Below are 22,315 nucleotides of genomic sequence, written 5' to 3'. Positions count from 1 at the left end.
TGGCAAGATGGATACAGAATTGGCTCGGTCATAGAAGACAGAGGGTAGCAGTGGAAGGGTGCTTTTCTGAATGGAGGGTTGTGACTAGTGGTGGTCCGCAGGGATCAGTGCTGGGACCTTTGCTGTTTGTATTATATATAAATGATTTGGAGGAAAATGTAGCTGGTCTGATTAATAAGTTTGCGGACGACACAAAGGTTGGTGGAATTGCGGATAGTGATGAGGATTGTCAGAGGATACAGCAGGATATAGATCGGTTGGAGACTTGGGCGGAGAAATGTCAGATGCAGTTTAATCCGGACAAATGTGAGGTAATGCATTTTGGAAGATCTAATACAGATGGTAAGTATACAGTAAATGGCAGAACCCTTAGGAGTATTGACAGGCAGAGAGATCTGGGCGTACAGGTCCACAGGTCACTGAAAATGGCGATGCAGGTGGATAAGGTAGTCAAGAAGGCATACGGCATGCTTGCCTTCATCGGTCGGGACATAGAGTATAAAAAATGGCAAGTCATGCTGCAGCTGTCCAGAACCTTAGTTAGGCCACACTTAGAATATTGCGTGCAATTCTGGTCGCCACACTACCAGAAGGACATGGAGGCTTTGGAGAGGGTACAGAAGAGGTTTACCAGGATGTTGCCTGGACTGGAGGTCATTAGCTATGAGGAGAGGTTGGAAAAACTCGGATTGTTTTCACTGGAACGACGGAGGTGGAGGGGCGACATGATAGAGGTTTACAAAGTTATGAGCGGCATGGACAGAGTGGATAGTCAGAAGCTTTTTCCCAGGGTGGAAGAGTCAGTTACTAGGGGACATAGGTTTAAGGTGAGAGGGGCAAAGTTTCGAGGGGATGTGCGAGGCAAGTTGTTTACACAGAGTGTGGTGAGTGCCCGGAACTTGCTGCCAGGGGAGGTGGTGGAAGCAGGTACGATAGCGACATTTAAGAGGCATCTTGACAAATACATGAATAGGATGGGAATAGAGGGATACGGTCCCCGGAAGTGCAGAAGGTTTTAGTTTAGACAAGCATCAAGATCGGCGCAGGCTTGGAGGGCCAAATGGCCTGTTCCTGTGCTGTACTGTTCTTTGTTCTTTGCTACATAACGTCATTTCTTCAAACCCTCTCCTATTGTGACAATTTAAAATCAGAAATTCCTTATCACTGACTCCCTAGCTAGAGATTATCGTGTTTCCTTAATCATCTTACAAAAAACTTATAATTTTACACAGATTTCCATTAAATCTGCTCTTCTGCTCCAGTGAAAACGTTTCTAGTATCCTCAATCCCTGCTGATAACTATCGATTCGCATCCACCATCATCCTGGTGAAGTTGTTCGCAGATCCATTTGGAACTGATGCCACTGATGCTCATGACATGTTCCAACTGGAATTAATTGAGATCCAAAATGACAATGACATGAAGAGAGCTTTCACAGGGCATGACTTTCTGACATTTTATAATCAATATGTTCTCTCAGTGTCTTATCCAAATCAATCAAAGCATGCCCTTCAATTCATTGCACTGTTTGGCAGCACATATTGCTGTAAACAGCTTTTTTCAAGATTGAAAAGCATCAAAACAAGATCACGATCACTCCTGACAGATGGACATCTATCCGTAATGTTCCGCATCGCTGCAGCAAGTGTGTGGGCAGACATTGACTACTTGTGCATGCAAAATCAACGCCAGGTATCTCACTGAATCAGTGTTCAACACAGTGACCAGAAAGTAAGTTAGTAGTCTTCTCATGTGAAGCTTGTTTGCAAAAATGCACATTTTTGTTGTTTTGATTAATAGTAAGATAAACTTCTAATGCCTTTATCTTTCCGCATTTTGCTCCCTAGCCTTCTATGTAGGATAAAAATTGTAATGTGCCCCCCCCCACCCCCCCAACCATATGCAAAAAGGTTGGATACCCTGGTTTAAGGTGACTTTGGTTGAGGGATAAATATTGGCCAGCGGACAGGGCAGAAACTCATTGCTGCTCTTCAGATAGTGCCAAAGGATCTTTCACATCCACCTGAGAGGGCAGACAGGGCCTTGGTTTAATGTCTCATCTGAAAGACCACACCTCCAACAGTGCTGCACTCCCTCAGTACTACACTGGAGCATCAGCTCACCTTTTGTACTCAGGTGGCTGACGTGGGACTTGATCGCACAACCTTCTGATTCAGTGCTACCCACTGCAGAGCCAAGGCTGACATCAAAATTCCCAGCTACCTCAGTCTGAGTGTTTGCACCACAGAATAATCTCCCAGAAAGCACCAGTGTGATTCCGGAAATTGCACACAACTCAAAGCATGTCTTCTTAAACTATAAGAGTGATTACACATATAGTTTTTCACATTAGTTTTAGTAAAATAAGTGAAAGCATAAACGTTAGAACCTTTTTAAGTTTTGACGGATATCTATTTTCATGTAATTAGCTTTTAAAATAAAAACAAGAGGTTGAGAAACTCTGAAAAAGAGACAGGAGCAGAGACAAAAGTAATTTGTGAATAAGGATGGAGGGAAAGAGACAAATATAGCACGTGACAGGGTGCAGTAAACAGACTCTTAATTTGCATTTTAAATTGTTATCGCACTTAACCTTTTTATTGTTCATACTGAGAAAACTGCGATTCATCAAAAAAACAGACTAAAGTGTGCAGCTGTGTCATCTATTTAAACAGAAGGTGCGCTACAAGTATACCGCTGTGTGGAATGTTCAAAAGTTGGGGAAAAAACAAGAAAGTGTTCTCTAGCTAATAGTTTGTTCTTGTGAATCAATCAATTATATCAAACAACGAACATATGTCATGAAAATCTAATGGAGTGAATATGAAATTGCAGCTAGGCAATTAACAGTTAAGTGGTCCGGTTTCTTGCTTAATATAAGTCTCAATTATTACTGTCGTGCAGTGCTTAGAAAAAGCAATACGCGGCTGAGTACATAGTACTTGCCTTTATTGTTCTGGGATTTCGGGGTGTTTGCACTGGCCCTGGAGTGTAGCGAATGGATGGTGGAGGCTCTTTGTGACCGTCACCCTTCATGCGTTCCGTTATGGAAACTGTCGGTCACAGCATTCTGCACAAATTGTTCAGACATCTCACCAAATGAAAATGAACAAGGCATAAAGTGCAAAGCGCCAACTCCGTTATTCTTAACCCCCCTCCCATATCACCACAGAGACATGCTAAAGAGAAATTTGCTCTTCACTATATTTTGGTTCCAGTTTTATGCTGGCCTGTCTCCTGAAGGTGCCGAATCTTGCTGTTGCACTGGCGCTAAGCATCCTCTGCTATTTCACACAAGTGAGTGTCCTTCAAGTGTCAGCCCAGCTGGCTACAACAACAACTTGGACTTAATGCACCACCTTTAACGGGACTAAAACGTTGCAACGTGCTTCACGGGATCAGACAAAAATTTAGACACCAAGTCACTTGAGTTTTTAAGAGAGGTGACTGAAAGTTTGGTCAAAGAGGTAGATTTTAAGGGGCGTCCTTAAGGAGGGGGAGAGGTTTATGGAGGGGATTCCAGAGCTTAGGGCCTAAACTGCTGAAGGCATAAGCATCAATGGTGGGGTGAAGGAAACCAGGGATTCCTTAAGAGGCTAGAATTGGAGGAATGCAGATTCCTGGAGGATTGTCGGGATTGGAAGAGGATAGATACAGAGATGATGGGGTGGGGGGCAAGGTCATGAGTGATTTGAACATTTAATCATGGATATTTCATAACTGAATTCAATCTTGTTTTTTTATTAATACATCCACTTTGCAGGATGCATCAGTGGGAATGGGCACCTTTGTCAATTCTTCTCCACTTGCCAAGCAGGGCTACTTAGCAACAGCTGTAATGATGCCAGCTGTTTTTCTCAAAATAAAACACAGCAGGGGTAGAAATTAGAGCTCTGCCTGAAATAAAGAGTTTGCATTTATATAGTGCCTTTCACAGCCTCTGGACATGCCACAGAACTTCACAGCCTATGAAGTACTTTTGAAATGTAGTCACTGCTGTAATATAGGAAACACAGCAGCTAATTTGCACACAGCAAGGCTGCACAAACAGCAGAGTGATAAATGACCAGATAGTCTGTGTTATTGATGTTGGTTACAGGGTAAATATTGACAAGGACACTGGGGATAACTTCCCTGCTCCACTTCAAAGTAGTGTCATGGGATCTTTTATGTCCACTTGAGATGGTAGATGGGGTCTCATCTGAAGAACAGCACCTCCAACAGTGCAGCACTCCCTCAGCACTGCACTGGTCTTTCAGCCTGGATTCTGTGCTGAAGTTTCTGGGATGGGACTTGAATCCACACCTTCTGACTCAGAGGTGAGTGTTAACCACTGAGCCACAGCTGATGTCATGCCATTGTAACAAGTAGGTACTTAAAAAAATAGTTCCACACAAATAAAACATCATCTTAAACATAACTATTTTTTTTATTAGACCTGCCCATATGCAGCTTCTTGGACACAAATGTCGAGGCTAGATCTCAGAAGTGTGATGTCATCCATTTTGGCCCTAAGACAGATCAGAATATTTTCCAAATAGCGAGAAGCTGGGAACTGTGGAGCATCAGAGAGATTTAGGGATCCAAGTACAGAAATCACTAAAAGCTAGTGAAGAGGCAGAAAAAAATGATGCAAAAGGCTAATGGAATGTTGGCCTTTATCTCAAGAGAGCTGAAAGACAAAAGGGTGGAAGTTATTTTCTAGCTGTAGAGAACTCTGGAGTATTCCGTTCAGTCCTGGGAACTGCATCTCAGGAAGAACAGAGTGGCCTTAGAGGGGGTGCAGTGCAGATTCACCAGAACTAAGTGGGTTAAATTATGAGGACAGGTTGCATAGATCAGGTTTGTATTCCCTCGCATGTAGAAAATTAACACACAATCTAATTGAGATGATTTAAAAGGATTTGATAGGGTAGATAAGAGAGAAACTATTTCCCCTGGTTGGCAAGTCCAGAACAAGGAGGCATAACCTTAAAATTAGAGCCAGGCTGTTCAGGGGTGATGTCAGGAAGCACTTCTACATACAAAGGGCAGCGGAATACTGGAACTCTTTCCCTCAAAAACTGTTGGGGGATCAATTGAAAATTTCAAAACTCTTCCTCCTCTTCCTATGTAGAACTAAACAGTAGTTACATTCTGGTTAGAAAGTCTTTCACTTCCTTAAAGATCTTCCTTCACCATTCTTTTCTGTGCCTTGTAAACGTGAACATCCTTCTCGGTGTCGTAATAGACTTTTTCCACCGTGAAACGCCTCCCAAGCATCTTCAGGAAGTTCTGGTCTCGCTCATACCGGATGCGGCAGGACAGCAGGATCGTAGTCTGCTCGGAGCTGAGATGTTCCAAAGTCTCCAGCAGGGCTGGGAAGGTCTCCTCCAGGTAAACCACGTCTGCCCCCAGGACCACGTCATAGCTGCCCGGGTCGAACTGGTGTAGGTTTACCCCCCAGCTCAGCTCTCTGGCCCGTGCCCTGGTCTGCAGGTCGGAGGGGATGTTTACTTGGAGATTGGACTCCAGGAACTGTAACGCCACTTCCCTGTCAGTGACTGTTACATCAGCACCTATTTTAAAACCAACAAGGAAACAAAATTATGTTAAAATATATATGTTCTTTTTCCGGTGATGGGATTAAACACTTTTTTCTTCCACAAGTAAACATCACCAACACAACAGCATGCAGCTATATAATGCATTTAATGCAGCAAAACGTCCCAAGGTGACTCATCGTGACAGAACCATAGAAAAGTTACGGCACAGAAGGAGGCCATTCAGCCCATTGTGTCTGCGCGAGCTGAAAAAACTAGCCGCCCATTCTAATCCCACCTTCCAGCAGCTGGTCTGTAGCCTTGCAGGTTGCAGCACTTTAGGTGCAGGTCCGGGTACCTTTCACAGGAGGGGTGTAGTGCGGGTGTGGAGGCACTGTAGGGGACAAGGGGAAATTAAACCAAACAAGCCAGGAAATAGGGAAGATGTCTGAAGACATCGTCAAAGAGATAGTGTTGAGGAAGCTGACACCTGAGCACACTACTTGAGGGAGTGCTGCACTGCCAGAGATGTCATCTCTCCTCAGTGGCCTGGCCAATAATTATCCCTCAACCAACATCATGAAAGCAGATTACCTTGAGATTTTGTTATTACTGTTTGTGCGACCTTGCTGTCTGCAAATTAGCTGTCGTGTTTCCTACATATCAATATTGATTGCATTTCAAAAGTACTTTACTGGCTGTAAAGCCCTTAGGAAGGTGCTGGGATCATGAAAGGCACTAGAGAAATGTAAGTCTTTCTAGCTTGGTATTGCCGAGCAGGCAGTCAGCCTGTGCATAGGAAATCCATGATATCAGTCTATCTGCTTAGTCGTCATTTAATTTCAGCCTCTTGACCACTTCCCATCGTCTCCAGAGTCAACTTAAAGGGGCCAAAGCTTTGTTCCCAGGCAGGGATATAATTGAGATAGTTTAGGGTCACTGATCTTTTGATATTCTGACCACCACCCCCTGCAGATTCCCGACACCTTAGCTCAATGCCTCCGCATACCATGACTGAGGTTAAATCAGTAAGAACAGAACTGAGGCTACATCCTATGGTTTCACGGCCATCTTCTTGCAATAATGTGAAAGTGCCAAGTGGTTTTTTAGTAACATGGTGGGGGAGTGGGGGTGGTAATGAACATTGGTAACCCATCATCTACCTAGCAATGCTGCAACGATTCCGACCAACCCGGTTCCTGCTCCCAACTCTATCACAGTGCGGTCTCGTAGTTGGATTGCTCCCAGTTCAAGATATGTGCAAAGTACAATAGCCTGAAACACAAAAGAAAAGGATTCTCTCAGCCTCAACTGCCTTTTATGTAGTCGGGTCATACACAGTCTTGCAGTTTTTCTTTGAAAAAGATTACCTCCTCAAACTTACATCCTACAGTTTTGGCGATGTAGTTCAACATCCTTTGTCAATTTTGCTCTGCATCAGTTGGCCATATTTTGTGTTCAACCTGTCAAGACTCCTCAATCTTAATCACCTTTATCCTTAGCTATTTCAACACCACACATGGAGTGCCTGTGTCAATCTATAGTTCCTTCCTTTGTGTAGCGCTTGACACCTCTCTGTATTAAATTTTATCTGCAATTGTTTTGCCCACTTTACATATTTTGTCTAACTCTTCTTTAATTTCTGAGTTGCCCCCTCCTAGTTTGGTATCTTTTGCTGATTTGAACACAGTTCCTGAATCTAGGTCATCTATGTAAATCAACAATAGTGCTGGTCCCAGGACCAAGACCTGAGGCGCCCCACTCAGCAATTCCCCTCCCACCCACTCCGACATAACTCCTCTACTGAGAACTAGTTGCTTTCCCACCCATCAAAGAGCTTCTTATCCATTCCCAGGGTTTCCCCTGAATTATACAGTGTTGACTTTAATTTTTTTTTAAATTCGTTTGTGGGATGTGGGCGTCGCTGGCTAGGCCAGCATTTATTGCTCATCCTTAATTACCCTTGAACTGAGGGCTTGCTAGGCCATTTAAGAGGCAACCACATTGCTGTCGGTCTGGAGTCACATGTAGGTCAGACCAGGTAAGGACAGCAGATTTCCTTCCTTAAAGGACATTTGTAAACTAGATGCATATCTACAACCATCGACAATGGTTTCATGGTCACCATTAGACTAATTCGAGATTTATTAACTGAATTCAAATTTCAACATCTGCCGTGGTTGGATTCAAATCCATGTTCCCGGACCATTAGCCTGGGCTCTGGATTACCAGCCAAGTGGCAATATCACGACGCCAATGCCTCCCCATTAGATTTAATTAAAAGACTTTCATGTGGTGCTTTTATCAAAAGCCTTTTGGAAGTGGAGGTTACAATGTATTAAGGCCTCCCGCCGCTTCCATTTGAGCTGTCCCTGCCTCAAAGAAATTGAGGAGGTAGGTCAGGAGGGATCTTCCCCTTTTGGATCCAATGTTGACTGCTGTTAAGTAGATTATTGTTATACAGATGATCCTCAAGTTTACTCCTGATAATTAATTCCATTACTTTACAAGGAATGAGAGAAAGACTTATGGGGTGTGTAGTAGACTGTGTCTGTTTTGGCCCCTTTTTTGCATGTGACCATTATATTCTCCTATTTTCAATTTACTGGTACCTCTCTACTGTCCACTGACTCCCTCATAATGATTGTCAGTGCCTCACAAATCTCCTCCTTAGTCTCTCCCGGCACTCTGGGATAAATTCCATTGTTTTGAGACAAGTTACCTTGTCCAGAACTTCCATCTTGCTTATAACAAAGTCATTGATTCGACTTGGAATATTTTTGTTAGGAGAGGGCAGGTTGCTCATGTTTTCCCTTGTGAATACTTGCAGGAAGGATTCATTCAGATTCTTCACTATTTTGTGCTGAAAATCAATTTCAAACCTGTTTTATGGATTTCCCCTCTTCTCTGATGCCCTCTTGCTATTGTGGTATTGAAATAATCTTTTTTTTAACCACTACACTTAGCCCCACCTACTCTCCACTTCTGTAATAAAGAAAGACTTGCATGTATAAAGTTACCTTTCACAAGTTCAGGAAGTCCCAAAGCACTTTTCAGCCAATGCAGGCCCACAGCAACCATGAGTTCCAGAATATAACCTGGGTGTTACACAGCACTTTCATACAACATGGGTTCATGCTCGTGTTTCTTTGCATAATAGTGTCAGATTGTGATTGTGAGTTCAAGTCCCACTCCAGAGACTTGAGCACTAAATCCAGGCTGACCCATCCAGTGCAGTACTGAAGGAGTGCCACACTGTTGAAAGTGCTGTCTTTTGGATAAGACGTTAAACCGAGGCTCCGTCAGCCCTCCAGGGTGGATGTAAAAGATCCCACTGTTACTATTGGAATAAGAGCAAGGAAGTTCTCTTCAGTGTACTGGCAAATATTTATCCTTCAACCAATATCACTATAAAAAACAGATGATCTGGCCATTAACACATTGCTGTTTGTGGGAGCTTGCAGTCCACAAATTGGCTGCTGCATTTACTACAGTGACTGCACGTCAAAAGTACTTCATTGGCTGCAAAGTGCTTTGGGATGTTCTGAGGTGGTCAAAGGTGCTACATAAATGCAAATCTTTCTTTTTGCATATGAGGTTCACATACGAAGATAAGTTGTTATGGAGATACTAAACCAGGCCCCTTTGCCTTGAGGCCTCGGACACTCATTAAGATGTGAAATGGTAGTTTGATACTTACTGCATCCCACACTACCGCTGCTACCCCAAGCTGCTTCCAGTCCTGCCTGATCACTATGTCACGCTTGGCAAAGTGAAAAATTGCTGATGCTTCATGGAATTTCCGGAGTCCCGGTATCATGGCGCCATCATACGGCAGTAAAGCCATTACATTCCAGCCCAAACTTTCATGCAGTCTGCAAAACTAAGAAAGAAAGACTTATATTGCAGCGCCTTTTGTAATCTCAAGACATTCTAAAGTGCTTCACAGCCACTGGAGTATGTTTGAAGTAGAATCACCATTTCAAATACTTCCTTCTATTCTTCTATATATAAATTAACAGTTTTACATATAATGCCTACTTCCCTAAGCGTGACCCTCAATTCCTAAAACATTTCTCCCGTCACAGAGTTCTGATAACATTCCTTTTATTATTAAACAGCATATGCTCTGTTTCAGGAACAAAGACCACAAGAGACTGGTTCGCATATACAAGAAAGATTAGAACAAAAGCAAAATAATGCAGATGCTGAAAATCTTCCACCTCATTCCAGCAACAACCCTCTCTGCTTTGTCAGATTTTCCATGCTTTCCTCCCTCTCTGCTATTCCACTTACACCTCATCTAGACCCATCTTTTGTTTCTTTACTTGTTCCATTACCACTCAATTTTGCCTTGCACCGTCATCCCTTTGTCATTTAATCTCTCCTGAGTTCCACCCTGTCCTTGCTCTGCAGTTGCTTAAACTGTTTAAATTGTTAATCTCTAATATTGCATAGAATTTATAGCACGGAAACATGGCCATTCAGCCCAACTGGTTTATCCTGGTTCATGTTCCACACAAGCCTGCTCTTCATCTTCATCTCAAACTATCAGCATAACTCCTATTCCTTTCTTTCACGTGCTTATCTAGCTTCCCCTTAAATGCATCTATGCTATTTACCTCTCACCACTCGCCAGGTAAAGAGGTTTCTCCTGAATTCCCTATTGCATGAAGTGGTGACTATTTTATTTTAATATAAAAGCAAAATACTGCGGATGCTGGAAATCTGAAATAAAAACAAGAAATGCTGGAATCACTCAGCAGGTCTGGCAGCATCTGTGGAAAGAGAAGCAGAGTTAACGTTTCGGGTCAGTGACCCTTCATCGGAACTATTTTATATTTATGGCCCCTAGTTTTGGACTCTGCCACAAGTGGAAACATCTTCTCTAAGCCTACCCTATCAAACCCCTTCATAATTTAAAGCTCTCAATCAGGTCACCTCCCAGCCTTCTCTTTTTGGAGATAAGAGCCCCAGCCTGGTCATCCTTTATTGATAGTTATAACCTCTCAGATCTGATTTCATCCTTGCAAATCTTTTTTGCACCTTCTCCAGGGCCTCTATACCCTTTTTAGAATATGCAGACCAGAACTGTAGACAGTAAGTGAAAGGTCATTGATCTGAAATGTTGGGCTGAATTTTATGCCCATGGAGGGAGTCCTGACGCCAGGCCGGAAAGCTGGGGGCAACCCCGCCTTGGCCATTTGGGGACCACCGCCACATTTTTCAGCGCTCAGGCCATTAATTGCTTGGCGCTGGGGCTCCCATCTCTTTAAAAGACGAGAGCCTGCCTCCAAGAGCTGCCAGCCAATCGGAAGGCCAGCCACTCTTCAGTCTCAGTAGCGCCACTGCTGGGACTGAAGTTGTTCAGGACCAGCCAGCATGGAGGAGGCACTGGAATAAACCTAAGTCTGTGGGACTCACTGGGGCCAGTCAGGCAGGCCCTGGCGCCGGAGAGGGTGGATCTTATCCGAGGGGGTAGCCCTTGTCGCCAGGGAGCCCTCTGGGGGTCACAGGGCGCCCAATCAGAAGGGTCCTCCCCCTGAGCCTGCAGGGAGGATACCAGCTTTTACTGGGTGGTCTTCCCACGTGATGGAGAGCCCCCCCCCCCTCCCCCATCGCTGCTATCAGCGGCAGTGGGAAGAGGCCCTTAATTGGCCTCTGAGCGGGAGGCCGTCCTTGACCTTCCCTGCCCCTGGTAAATTCCCCTGCCTTCCCTCGCCATTTTACACCTCTCCACCCCCTCCCAGCCTGTCCCTCCAGGGTTGGTAAAACCCAGCCCGTTAACTTTGTTTCTCTCTCCAATGATGCTGCCTGACCTGTTGAGTGTTTCCAGCATTTTCTGTTTTTATTTGCAACATATTTGAAGCATATTTATTTTTATTGACAACAAGCAACTCGCCAAACTCTTTTACGTGCCTTAAACTGATAATGCTGTGAGGTGATGGTGTCCCTTTAAAAATCATGAGAATCTCATTAACTAATGAACATTTATAGACTGAAATTTTAACCATTCAAAATAAAATTATTAAATATTACTGAACATATATACATTGAGCAGAAATCTAAAAAATGGCATTTCTGTTTGTTTTACCAAATTCAGCCAGCTTTGGATACATTTGGACTCAAAAATTAATTAAGCTGTAATTATTAGCTGAAAGAAATCAACTGCAATTAAGATTTGAAATGTTGCTCATTATGATTGCAAATCTTAGAAAAGGAAAAATAAACAATTGCCCTCTGTGTGAGAGCTCTCCAACTCAAGGCACAAGATGCAGATTTACAGGTGGGAGTCGAGTTGCCTATGGTCCAGGAGGGCTGCACGACGTGTACCCAGGCTATGAAGCTTGTTACAATGTAAGGGGGTGGGGGGGCGATTGAAATGGGGATTGGGGTTTGAGGCAGCTCTGGGGGCAGACAGTCAGAAGGGGGAAGAGGAGAGACGAGGAGCTGGGCAGCGCAGAGGAAGGTTGCAGTGGGAGGGAGGGAGAGAGGGAGGATGCCAACCTGCCCTCTTCCCCCTTACTGATGGGGAAACTCCCTCCAGCTTCATAAACCCAACCAGCCCACTGGGGCTTGGGCTTGCTGTTAATTCACATTTATAGTATCCTTCTTCATTTCACCTGCAGTTCATGCTCTGTGATCAGTACTTAAAATTCTTGGTTCCAATTAAATGTTGGATTAATTACTTTCCTCTGGTGTTTCAGGGAATATCTAAAGGAAAGACTTTCGATATTGGACCTTTTATGATCTTAGGACATTCCAAAGCACTTTACTGCCAATTAGCCCTAAGCTCTGGAACTCCCTCCCTGAACCTCCCTGTCTTTCTACCTCATTTTCTTCCTTTAAGACACTCCTTAAAAACTACCTCTTTGGCTAAGCTTTTAGTCAGTTGTCCACATATCTCCTCATTTGGCTTGGTGTCAAATTTTGTTTGATAATGCTCCTGGGGAGCTCCTTGGTCCATTTACTAGGTTAAAGGTGCTTTATAAATGCAAGTTGTTGCTGGTGTAATGTAGGAAATGCAGCAGCCAATTTGTGCACAGCAAGGTCTCATAAACAGCAATGTGATAATGAACAAATCATCTGTTTTAGTGATGCTGGTTATGGGATAAATATTGGCCAGAACACACCCCTGCTTTTCTTCAAAACAGTGGCATGGGATCTTTAACATGCAGCTGAACGGGCAGATGAGGCCTTGGTTTAGTGACTCATCCAGAAAATGGCACCTTCTTTCAGGTCTCTGAACCGATAACCTGCTGATTCAGAGTGCTACCACTATCGCATGGTTGAGGTGAGAGTTAATGCTGCCGCAGTCCTGCTCCTTAGGTGAGATGTAGCATGGCCCCGGAAACCTAAATAAAATAACTGTGTAAATCAAACAGAGCATCCTCAAATAACGGACTGCTCGACTGAAAGATCAGACTGGTGGCAACCCTATACACAATGACTCTATAACCAGGTTAGTAAACAGAGAGTAATGCAAAGGTACAGTTTAGTAATAGGAATGAATCACCGCGGGCAGGATTTTCAGAGGCCAAAAGGGGCAGAAACTGAGGTGGGTGGGCATGTAATTTCATAATTAAGGCTGCCTGGAGGTGGCCTCACGGTGGCAGACCAGGGGGCCAGCGCTCCAGGATAACTGTGAGGCCCCCCACCCCACCCCACCCCACCCCACCTACATGGCCACAGCTGCGGCTGTAGGCCACCCTGTGGCCCGGCAGCTGTGGCCATTTTTTATTTCAAATATTTTAAGATTGCTGAGGGGGTGCTTCAAGATGGAGGCGTCCTCTCTCGCCCTTACCTGCAACAGCAGGCCGCAGCTCTTCAGTGGAGCTCCTATTGGCCCTCCAGCTTTGAGAGCAAGCCCACTGTCCTTAATTGGGTGGCAAGCACACCCTCTGGCCACTTAATTGCCAATCCAGGCAAAATCAATGTCGGGTGACTGCTCCCGACATAGTGCGGGGTTGGCCCTGATGTTGGGGTCCTGACTCAAAATGCAAAATCCTGACCCTTATGATTGTGTGCTTTACCAAATAGTTGATGCCGGCTGGTGCGGGTGGGTGTTGACTCACTGGATGCTTTCGGGAGGGAGCTGGATCTGTTTGTGACTGAGGCTGAATTGGCAACATGTTGAAGTGGCTCTACAGATAACACAGGCCAGATGATCTCCTGGTCTGGTTTCAATCACCTGAGGGGTGCAATTTTCTAAAGCATACCTTTCCCTTATTGGCCTTGGTTTTCTCTGGTTTTTTACATGGCTGCGAATGGAGGGTGGGATCGGGTAGTGTCCAGTCATGATGCTGCAACCGTCTTGAGTGTGGGGCAGACTTGATGGATCAGCTTTTCATTCCCCGTCTGTCATTTTTGTGTGTAGCAAATAAAATCCAATTTGAAGCTAAAGGATGCACAGAAGCAGCAGAGAGGGCAGATGAAGGCAATGTTGCTGGGTTGCCGATTAGTGACAGGGTGCTTCTTTAAAATACAAGGTTAATAGTACCACTGGGTACTAGACCATTTAGATCAAAAGATTCCAGATAAAGGGCAATCCATGGTAAATTCACAAATCTCATCCAAGTAGCATTTTGGAGCACCACAATTGACCTCAGCACCCACAAGCCACGAAGGGAGGAAAAGATTGGCCATTGTTCCTGCTCCTGATTGCTATCTGGTGACTCCTGCTGCATGTGTAAACGTTGGGTGATTGGAAAGGATTGGGCTCTAAGGGTGTTGGTGGAAGCCTTGCAGTACTTAAACCAAATTGGACCTTGTTGAATATCAATTGTAGGGGTATGATTCCATCATTGTAGGGGCCTTGGCTTGTACTATCTAGCAAGGGTCAGTAGATCAAGATTCAACACTAAGATGCTAGTGTGGGCTATGGCTCAGTGGGTAGCATGCTTGCTTCTAATTTGGAAGGTTGTGGGTTCAAGTCCCCACTCCAAAGATCTGAGTGTAAATTCCAGACTGATATTCCTGTGTAATACTAAGTGAGTGATTCCCTGTCAGGTGTTATCTCTCAGATGAGATATCCAAACCTAAGCCTTGTCTGGACTCTCAGATTGGTGTAAAGATTGCATGGCAGTACTTTGAAGTAGAGTAGGGAAATTCTCCCCAGTGACCTGCTCAACATTTCTGCTGCAACTTTAATTAAACCAGATTATCACATTGTTGTTTGTGGGCTCTTGTTGTGTGCAAATTGGCTGTTACATTACACAGTTGGAAAGTACTTTGTTGGCTGTATTGCACTTTGGGACAGCCTGATGTCATGAAAGGCATTTACTAAATGCAATTTCTTTCTTTCTTAAATCAACTCTGTATTTGTTTTTTGTATACTACTCAAGAGTCCAGTCAACATATACAGGTAAATTGGTCTCCAGTCCCAAATTTGAGAAACTATATATGATAATGATAAAGTCCTTCTATAAAACCTTTGATCATCTTAATGAATAGTGGGTTTGCTACATCTAGCTGTTCCCAGGTTTTCCCCTTCCATGCACTGAATTAAACATTTGCTTATTGATAAGACACCCACTATGGCACAGCAAAATTTATCTGGTGTGTTTCATAGACATATTGAACTTTACATAGAACAAAGCCATGCGGCCTATTGATTCTGTGCCATCTCGTTCCTACAGGAATCTTAAACGAATCCCACTGTCTGTCTCTCTCCCAATATATCTGCTATCTTCCTCTGAATCAACTACTTATCAAGTTTTCCCTTTAAAGATGTAATGGACTCTGCCTCAACCTCTTCCTATGGCAAAGCCTTTCATGCTCCAGTAACCTTTTACATTAAACAAAATACTTATATCCTAATCTCTCTCCCCACTCTCTTGCTGGCAATTTTAAATTGACTTATTTTCTTCAGTATTGTTAGCTCTAGTTTCCCTTTAAGTTTGTTTAGTTTTAATCTCTCTTTGTCCATAAAACTCTATTTGTTGCACCCATCGGAATATATCTATATTTTTACTCCAGCCATCTCCAAGCTGAAGATTCCCCATGACTTGTCTGTTTCCTGAGTTTTCTGCCAAGTTAAATTGATACTTTCTTATCTCACAGAACTTTGCCTTTTACAAAATCAACACCCTTATCTTTGACCATAAATTATCTTTTTCCATTTTGCAATTGCTATTTCCCAATTGCTCTCCCACTCTTATGTCAGTTCTTTGCTGAACTTCATATCCCAGAGCTAAATCAAGGTATGCTTCGTTCCTTGTTGGACTGTAAAGATGCTATTCAAGCAAGCGGTCTTGGAGTAGCTAAGCCATCAAAGCTGGACAGGCTGGGGTGATCACCATCACATCACCACACAGATGGCAGTGATTCAAGAAGCCTACTTGCTATTATTCATGGCATCAATAGGGTTACAAGGTGACATTAATGTCCTTGGGTTAAGGAGACATAAACCATGTTCTTTATTGCTATCTTGCAATGTGCACATTAGGTGAGGAGAGGCTCAGGCTCAATCGCGATGACACTGCAGTTGAATAGCCCCACTGTTAAAGCTCACAACTGAGTATTAATCACTTGAATGAGATAGTTGAGGACGGCCAGTGTTCCTTATAATTCAGTGGGTTTGAAAGAGGATGGGGCATTTTATTTTAAGTGGCAGAGAAAATGGATGGAAAAAATTAAAGGGTGGATCTTCTTCTTGAATGGTCTGTTTTTAGTTTAAATTCATAATACAAACATGTATTTCCATTTTTCCCCTCCTTTCTTTTCTTGGAATTAATCTACAAAATGAAGACCAATTTTGAATCCCAAACATTGTTTATAGCAATGCCTCAGTATAAACAAGGTGCAAGGTTCATTTGGAAATCATAAACTATTATCAGGTTTAATTCAATGCATATTTCATGATTGCAAAATGTCCCCACCCCACCCAATCATGCATAAGCTGCCAGGCCGTTTTTGTACAAGAGTCTGTATGTCATGAACAGCTGTCTACGACACTTTTGAAATTTTGCCAGGGGAAAAAAATGAGGGGACTTTAAGGGGGGTAAAGCGCCTTTAATTCACAACAATGAGGGCGGGTGATTGACAATTAAGACAGCCAATGGGGGTAGAGAGTGGGTGACTGACAAGAGCCACAACCAATGGGAGGAGAGGATGATGATCGATTAAACTGACGGCAACCAATCAGGGGCGGGGCTTCCGCTGGGCGGGCTCGGTTGCCATGCCGGGGTCCGGGGGCCAGGCACGGCGCAAAATGGCGGAGAAATTCCGCGGGGCCAAATGAAGACAAGGCCACAGGGGTGAGCGGGGGATTTGACAGCATCCAGGTCCCGGTCGGAGAGGCTGACATTCACAAGGCGAGACAAGCGAAGATTCCCTTCCTCACCTGAGAAGCGGCGACAACGTCGAGCGTGAGCCCCCCCCCCTTTCCCCCTGTCCCCTCCCCTTTCCTCCCTGAAGGAAAACCCGCTCTTAGGCCGCAGGCGTCGGGCTAAAGTTTTACTCCCTTCCTTGCCCCCTCCTCCCCCCAAATTGAGGAGTGATGGGAAACACCTTGTCCTGTTGCGTGTCCCCGGGAGCAAGCCCTACGCTGTCGGGCCGCGGCGGGCTTCGGGGCCAGGAACAGAGGCAGCAGGAGCGGATTGACGCTTACCGAGTGGAGGCGGAGCTCCAGGAACCCGAGCCTAGCCCCGGAACCAACCTGCAGCACATCAGTGACAGGGAAGCGCCGGAAGGTAAGAGCGGCGACACCGCGAGGGTTGGGGGAGGGGAGGAGAGGTGGCACCAGGCGCCACTGACATCACAGACAGCGCACAAGCCAAAGAGTTAAGTTGGTGGAATCAGACGCTAAGTTGCAGCAGGGAGTTTAAGTGAGGGATTACTGCGCAGACCGGACTGTTGGCAGCTGCCTCCTCATCCTATCACAAAATTCCATGTATATTTGACTCCCAGAATAGCTTGCTCATTGGTTAATAGTTTCTATGATTTTTCCTTTCTCCTGTCACCCATACTCTCCCACACCACACTCAAGGCATGAACTCTTACTGGAACATACTTATTAACAGGTTCTGGTGCCTCATCCAACTCTTCATGGATCAGGCAGCTTGTGCCTTTGAAACTACTAAGAGAGTTTCACTGCTGAGCCCCCATCCTGTCTTTTACCAGATGTCTGAATGTGCGCTTCCCAGTATGGAGAAAATTCAGGAGCAAGAACCTTCCTACTCTGAATAGCACCGTACCACAACGTGTAACACATGTACCTCTAAACCACCGAGGGAAACTGACCCTGGATTTTATACACCTTGCAGGCATCCTGTTCATTAGAAAATGACATTAGAAAGCACTTAAGTCTTGTTCATTAGTTTGGATTAGCATTGGTAATTTTTTTTTTGCAAATTCTCCACCTTTGCTTTTTTTTATTGAATTCTTAAAAATGCACATTTGTATTCACATTTTATGGGATTGTGCAGTCACTTTGTTATATATAATCAAGTCTTTATATATTTTGATACTTGCATTGATTCTTATTTTGATGTAATTCTGTTTACCTAATTCAAATATTTTTCAGCACTACTTTCTCACTTTTCTGTTTGCAATTATAATTCAAATTATTGGATCTTTCAGAATTTTAGTGCAAGAAATACCTCTGAATTATCAAGAGGTGGTTGTCTTAAAAGATAAATGCCAACTTACTTGTTTTCAAGGGTTTTGCTTTACAATTGCTTATGTCCATGCAGCATCAGCCTCCAATACTCAGGGTAGGGACTGGGCTCAGCTGTGACATTGCTCCCTCCCTTATGCTCAAAAAAGTGCAGATAATCACTGACAAGAGTCACGTATGAAGAATGGCCACTTGGGGATAAGGTACCAAAGGGTGGGTGATGCCCATGAGGTTCTACCCCCAGCCTTCAGTTAATGGATTCATGAAATGAGGGAAGAAATTTGGATGGCAAATTTCTTTTCAAATAAGAGCCTGGTGAATGGTAATGAATTACATCTCTAGGTTGACAGTCACCGCGCTGAGGTGCAAGGACTCTCAGTGACAGTGATTACAATGCATTCTGGTCTGTGAAAAGCTATTTTTGGGGCAGCTGCTTTCTTGAGCTATTTTCACCCTTGAGATTGAACACATCAGGGATCTTGAAATATCTTAATATTAAGCAGATTGGTGTGTAAATAAACGCAACACAGATCATTTTAATTCTCTTGAACTTCCCGAGTCCGTGAGTGTCTAAGTGTGGGAAGATTACTGTAGTATAATTTGCTATTCCTTTGAATGCTAGTGATGGATGATTGGAATTCCTGCAAGACAATTATCAGAGGCAGTTGTATATCACAAACAACCCCATGGCAGTGCTGTTGATGTCAATAAAATACTCCTTTGGTGGTATTTTGATAGGTACTCTGATAGCAAAGTGCTCCCGGTAGCACTTGTTTCAGGTCTGTAATCTTGGCACAGGGTGTTTTAAAAAAAAAAGCTTTGCATTTCTGTTGCACCTTTCACAACCTCCTGGATGTCTCGAAGCACTTCAGTCAATGAAGAACTTTTGAAATATAATCACTGTTGTAATGTAGGAAATGCAGCAGCCAATTTGCAGACGGCAAGGCCCCACAAACAACATTGTGACAATGACCAGATTGGTGGGCGAATAAATGTTGGTGAGGATGTGGAGGAGAACTCCCTTGCTCTTCTTAGCAATAGTGCCGTGGGATCTTTTCCGTGCACATGGCCTTGGTTTAACGTCTCATCCAAAAGCTGGCACTTCTGACAGTGGAGCACTTCACTAGAATGTCAGCCTAGACTTTTTGCTCAAGTCTCTAGGGTGGGACTTAAATCCACAATCTTCAGACTCTGTGGAGAGAGTGCTACCACTGAGCCACAGCTGTCACTAACTTTTAGACTAGTGGTGCACTTTCATTTTTGCTTTCCTTGTATTACTACTGAATCTATTGTACAGTATACATGGGTACTCGGGAGCAATGTTAGCAGGTAACATTGTAAGGAGCAATTTTACATTTTTGCTGGAGGTAGTGAAGATATTGAAAAATGTGAGAAGCCATTCTAATTCTGCAATAATGTCAAGTTTTCATAAAATAATGCCTGGTTAACTGAAAGAATGAGTTCAAACTGTTTCAGTGCATCCATCGAGTTCTCACAGAAAATAAACTGAATTAAAAGCAAAATACTACGGATGCTGGAAATCTGAAATAAAAACACAAAGTGTTGGAAATACTCAGCAGGTCTGGCAGCATCTGTGGAGAGAGAAACAGAATTAACGTTTCAGGTCTGTGACCTTGCATCAGGTTCTGAGTATTTCCAGCACTTTATTTTTATTTCTCACTGAGCTGATGCTGGTTGTGAGAGTAGGAAGCTGCAGGAGGCAAAGGAGAACTGGTTGAATGAAATAACTGCAGATGTCTGCTTGGCTTAGTTTTTAGAACTCTTGTCTCTCAGTCAGAAGGTAGTTGGTTCAAGCCACCTGAGTTCATAATCTAGGTTCACACCCCAGTACTACACTGCCAAGGTGTGCCATTTTTTGAATGAGACGTTAAACTGAGTTTTGTGCTTCATTAAGTTAAGTCTTCCTATTCAGATGAATGCAAAAGATCCCAGGGTACTATTTGTAAGAGAAACAGGGTCATTCACCCAGTGCCCCGGTCGGCCTTCCTCCCTCACCTAACATCACCAAAAACAGATTAACAGATTCATTAATTTGATGTTTTATGTGGGAACTTACTGTACTCAGTTGGTTGCCATGTTTCCTTATATAACAATTGTGATTATGCTTCACAAGTAAAACTTGTTATCTGAAGTACTTTTGACCATTGACCAATGATGTGAAAGGTACCATATATCAAGTTCCGAAACTGGAATGCAATGTAAAAGCTAAGAAATATGAAAAAAAGAATGGGGACATAAAACATACATGAAAGCAGTAATGGTTTTCCGTGAAGGATTTTTGTAGTATGTATTATCAACATTTCACATTGCAATAGAGTAATATGTGAAAAAACCAACTAAATTCTTAGTAGAATTACTGTAATATTGCATGCTTCTTGAGTGGCAGTATGGGTGAGGTTGAACATTAGGTTGGCCCAGGGAGTATAGAATTTACCTGAAGTTGGAGAGCTAAGGCTCAATTGCACATAGAATCTAAGGATTATAAGAAATGCATCTCAGAAAGTATATTGGGCAATGAAGTTGCGCTGCTGATTGATGGGTGGGGAGGAAAGAGAGAAAGGTTCCAAGCATTTCTGTACCCTTGAGTGTTAAAAGTCAAGGACAGGCTGCTTTCTGGTTCCAGTCTTATTCCAGGAACAGATACTGCTTTCTAAGTAACTTTATCCACTGAGTAGTATTTCAGTCATTGCGGTCAGTGATGTGGTAACCTCTGGGTGGGATTTCATTATGATACAGTTGCGTACATATAATTCACGTGGTGAAAGACAGTTTGCAGCTGGTTCTATCGGTGTAAATTCCAACCTATGTGGTGGCGATTAGTTTCACTTCAAGGCATAGTTCAGATTCTGGTTGTCTTCCCATTCTTAATGTGAGCAGTCTGCTGGCAGTATATATGGATACCTGAGCTGTGGGGGTGGGGGGTGGGAAATTAGTGCACTAGGCTCGCAGAGCAGTTTTTTACTCTTGGGAGTTATTTGTATTGGTGCATAAGCAGGGCTCAAAAAGTTGTACTGAAGTAGCTGATGATTTGGTGCCTCTCTTTCCCCCCCACCCAAGTGAATATCTCTGTCTGTAGCACATTCTACAGCTCCACAAAGCTTTTTAGTACATTGTACAAATCACTTTATTTGTGAGTCCAGCCAGCGAGTGTGTCAGCAGGCAATTCGACCATGGGAGCAGCACAAAGCCAATCCTGGACCTTGAAAATTGTGGAAGAGTACTTTTTAGATGATTATCTAGTCCTCACTGGATACAGATGTAGTGCCAGAGGATTGGAGGACTGCTAATGTTGTACCTCTGTTTAAAAAAGGAGCGAGGAATAGACTGAAGAATTATAGGCCAGTCAGTCTAACCTCAGTAGTGGGCAAATTATTGGAATCAGTGCTGAGAGACAGGATAAACTGTCACTTAGAACAGCACTGATTACTCAAGGATAGTCAGCATGGATTTGTTAAGGGAAGATCTTGTCTGACTAACTTGATCGAATTTTTTGAAGAAGTAACAATGAAGATAGATGAAGGTAGTGCAGTTGATGTGGTCTACATGGATTTTAGCAAGGCTTTTGACAAAGTCCCACATGGCGGACTGGATTAAAAAAAAAAAGCCCATGGGATCTAGGGAAATGCAGCAAGATGGATGCAAAATTGGCTCAGTGTCAGGAAACAAAGGGTAATTGTTGACGGGTGTTTTTGCGACTGGAGGGCTGTTTCCAATGGCATTTGCATGCCCCTGCTTTTTGTGGTGTATATTATCGATTTGTTCGTAAATGTAGGGAACATGATCAAGAAGTTTGCAGACGACACAAAGATTGGCTGTGTGTTAAATAGCGAGGAGGGAAGCTGTAGACTGCAGGAAGATATCGATAAACTGCAGGAAGATATTGATGGACTGGTCTGGTGGGCAGAAAAGTGGCAAATGGAATTGAACCCAGAGAAGTGTGAGGTGATGCATTTGGGGAGGTCGAACAAGGCAAAGGAATACACGCTTAATGGGGGAATACTGAAAGGTGTAGAAGAACTGAGGGACCTCGGAGTGAATGTCCACAGATCCCTGAAGGTAGCAGGTCGATAATGCGGTTAAGAAGGCATATGGAATCCTTTCCTTTATTAGCCGAGGTATGGAATATAAGAGCAGGGAGGTTATGCTGGAACT

General features: G+C 43.6%; 2 protein-coding genes across 5 annotated transcripts in view; one reads left to right on the top strand and one right to left on the bottom strand.

The window, feature by feature from the left end:
* Positions 1-4,411: 4,411 nt before the first annotated feature.
* On the bottom strand, positions 4,412-17,239 carry mettl21a (methyltransferase 21A, HSPA lysine). Of its 2 annotated transcripts, none has more exons than XM_068036088.1 (4): positions 17,135-17,239; positions 9,224-9,406; positions 6,687-6,798; positions 4,412-5,559 (listed from the first exon to the last, which is right to left on the bottom strand). In XM_068036088.1, the coding sequence occupies exons 2-4, from the start codon at positions 9,368-9,370 to the stop codon at positions 5,162-5,164; spliced, it is 657 nt and encodes a 218-aa protein (XP_067892189.1). In that variant the 5' UTR covers positions 9,371-9,406; positions 17,135-17,239; the 3' UTR covers positions 4,412-5,161. The 2 variants fall into 2 exon arrangements, with proteins under 2 accessions (XP_067892189.1, XP_067892188.1); XM_068036087.1 differs by having other exon boundaries at positions 17,035-17,175.
* Positions 16,679-22,315, top strand: part of ccnyl1 (cyclin Y-like 1) — a 129,636-nt gene continuing 123,999 nt past the window's right edge. Inside the window, exon 1 of one of the 3 annotated variants that reach the window (XM_068036084.1) lies at positions 16,679-17,216. In XM_068036084.1, the coding sequence (XP_067892185.1) occupies positions 17,024-17,216 (193 nt within the window). In that variant the 5' untranslated portion in view covers positions 16,679-17,023. The remainder of the gene's footprint in view (positions 17,217-22,315) is intronic. The other 2 variants (XM_068036083.1, XM_068036085.1) reach the window with 2 other exon arrangements.

Source organism: Heterodontus francisci, chromosome 7, assembly GCF_036365525.1.
Source record: "Heterodontus francisci isolate sHetFra1 chromosome 7, sHetFra1.hap1, whole genome shotgun sequence".
Taxonomy (NCBI): Eukaryota; Metazoa; Chordata; class Chondrichthyes; order Heterodontiformes; family Heterodontidae; genus Heterodontus; species Heterodontus francisci.
This window is presented reverse-complemented; position numbering and strand designations above follow the sequence as displayed.

Coding starts and splice junctions, on each gene's coding strand:
- mettl21a (XM_068036088.1), bottom strand. CDS start 9,370: ATGGCTTTACTGCCGTATGATGGCGCCATGATACCGGGACTCCGGAAA. Junction 6,799..9,223: donor CAGCGGTAGTGTGGGATGCA/GTAAGTATCAAA, acceptor TTTGTGTTTCAG/GCTATTGTACTTTGCACATA. Junction 5,560..6,686: donor AATCGTTGCAGCATTGCTAG/GTAGATGATGGG, acceptor GTTTTAAAATAG/GTGCTGATGTAACAGTCACT.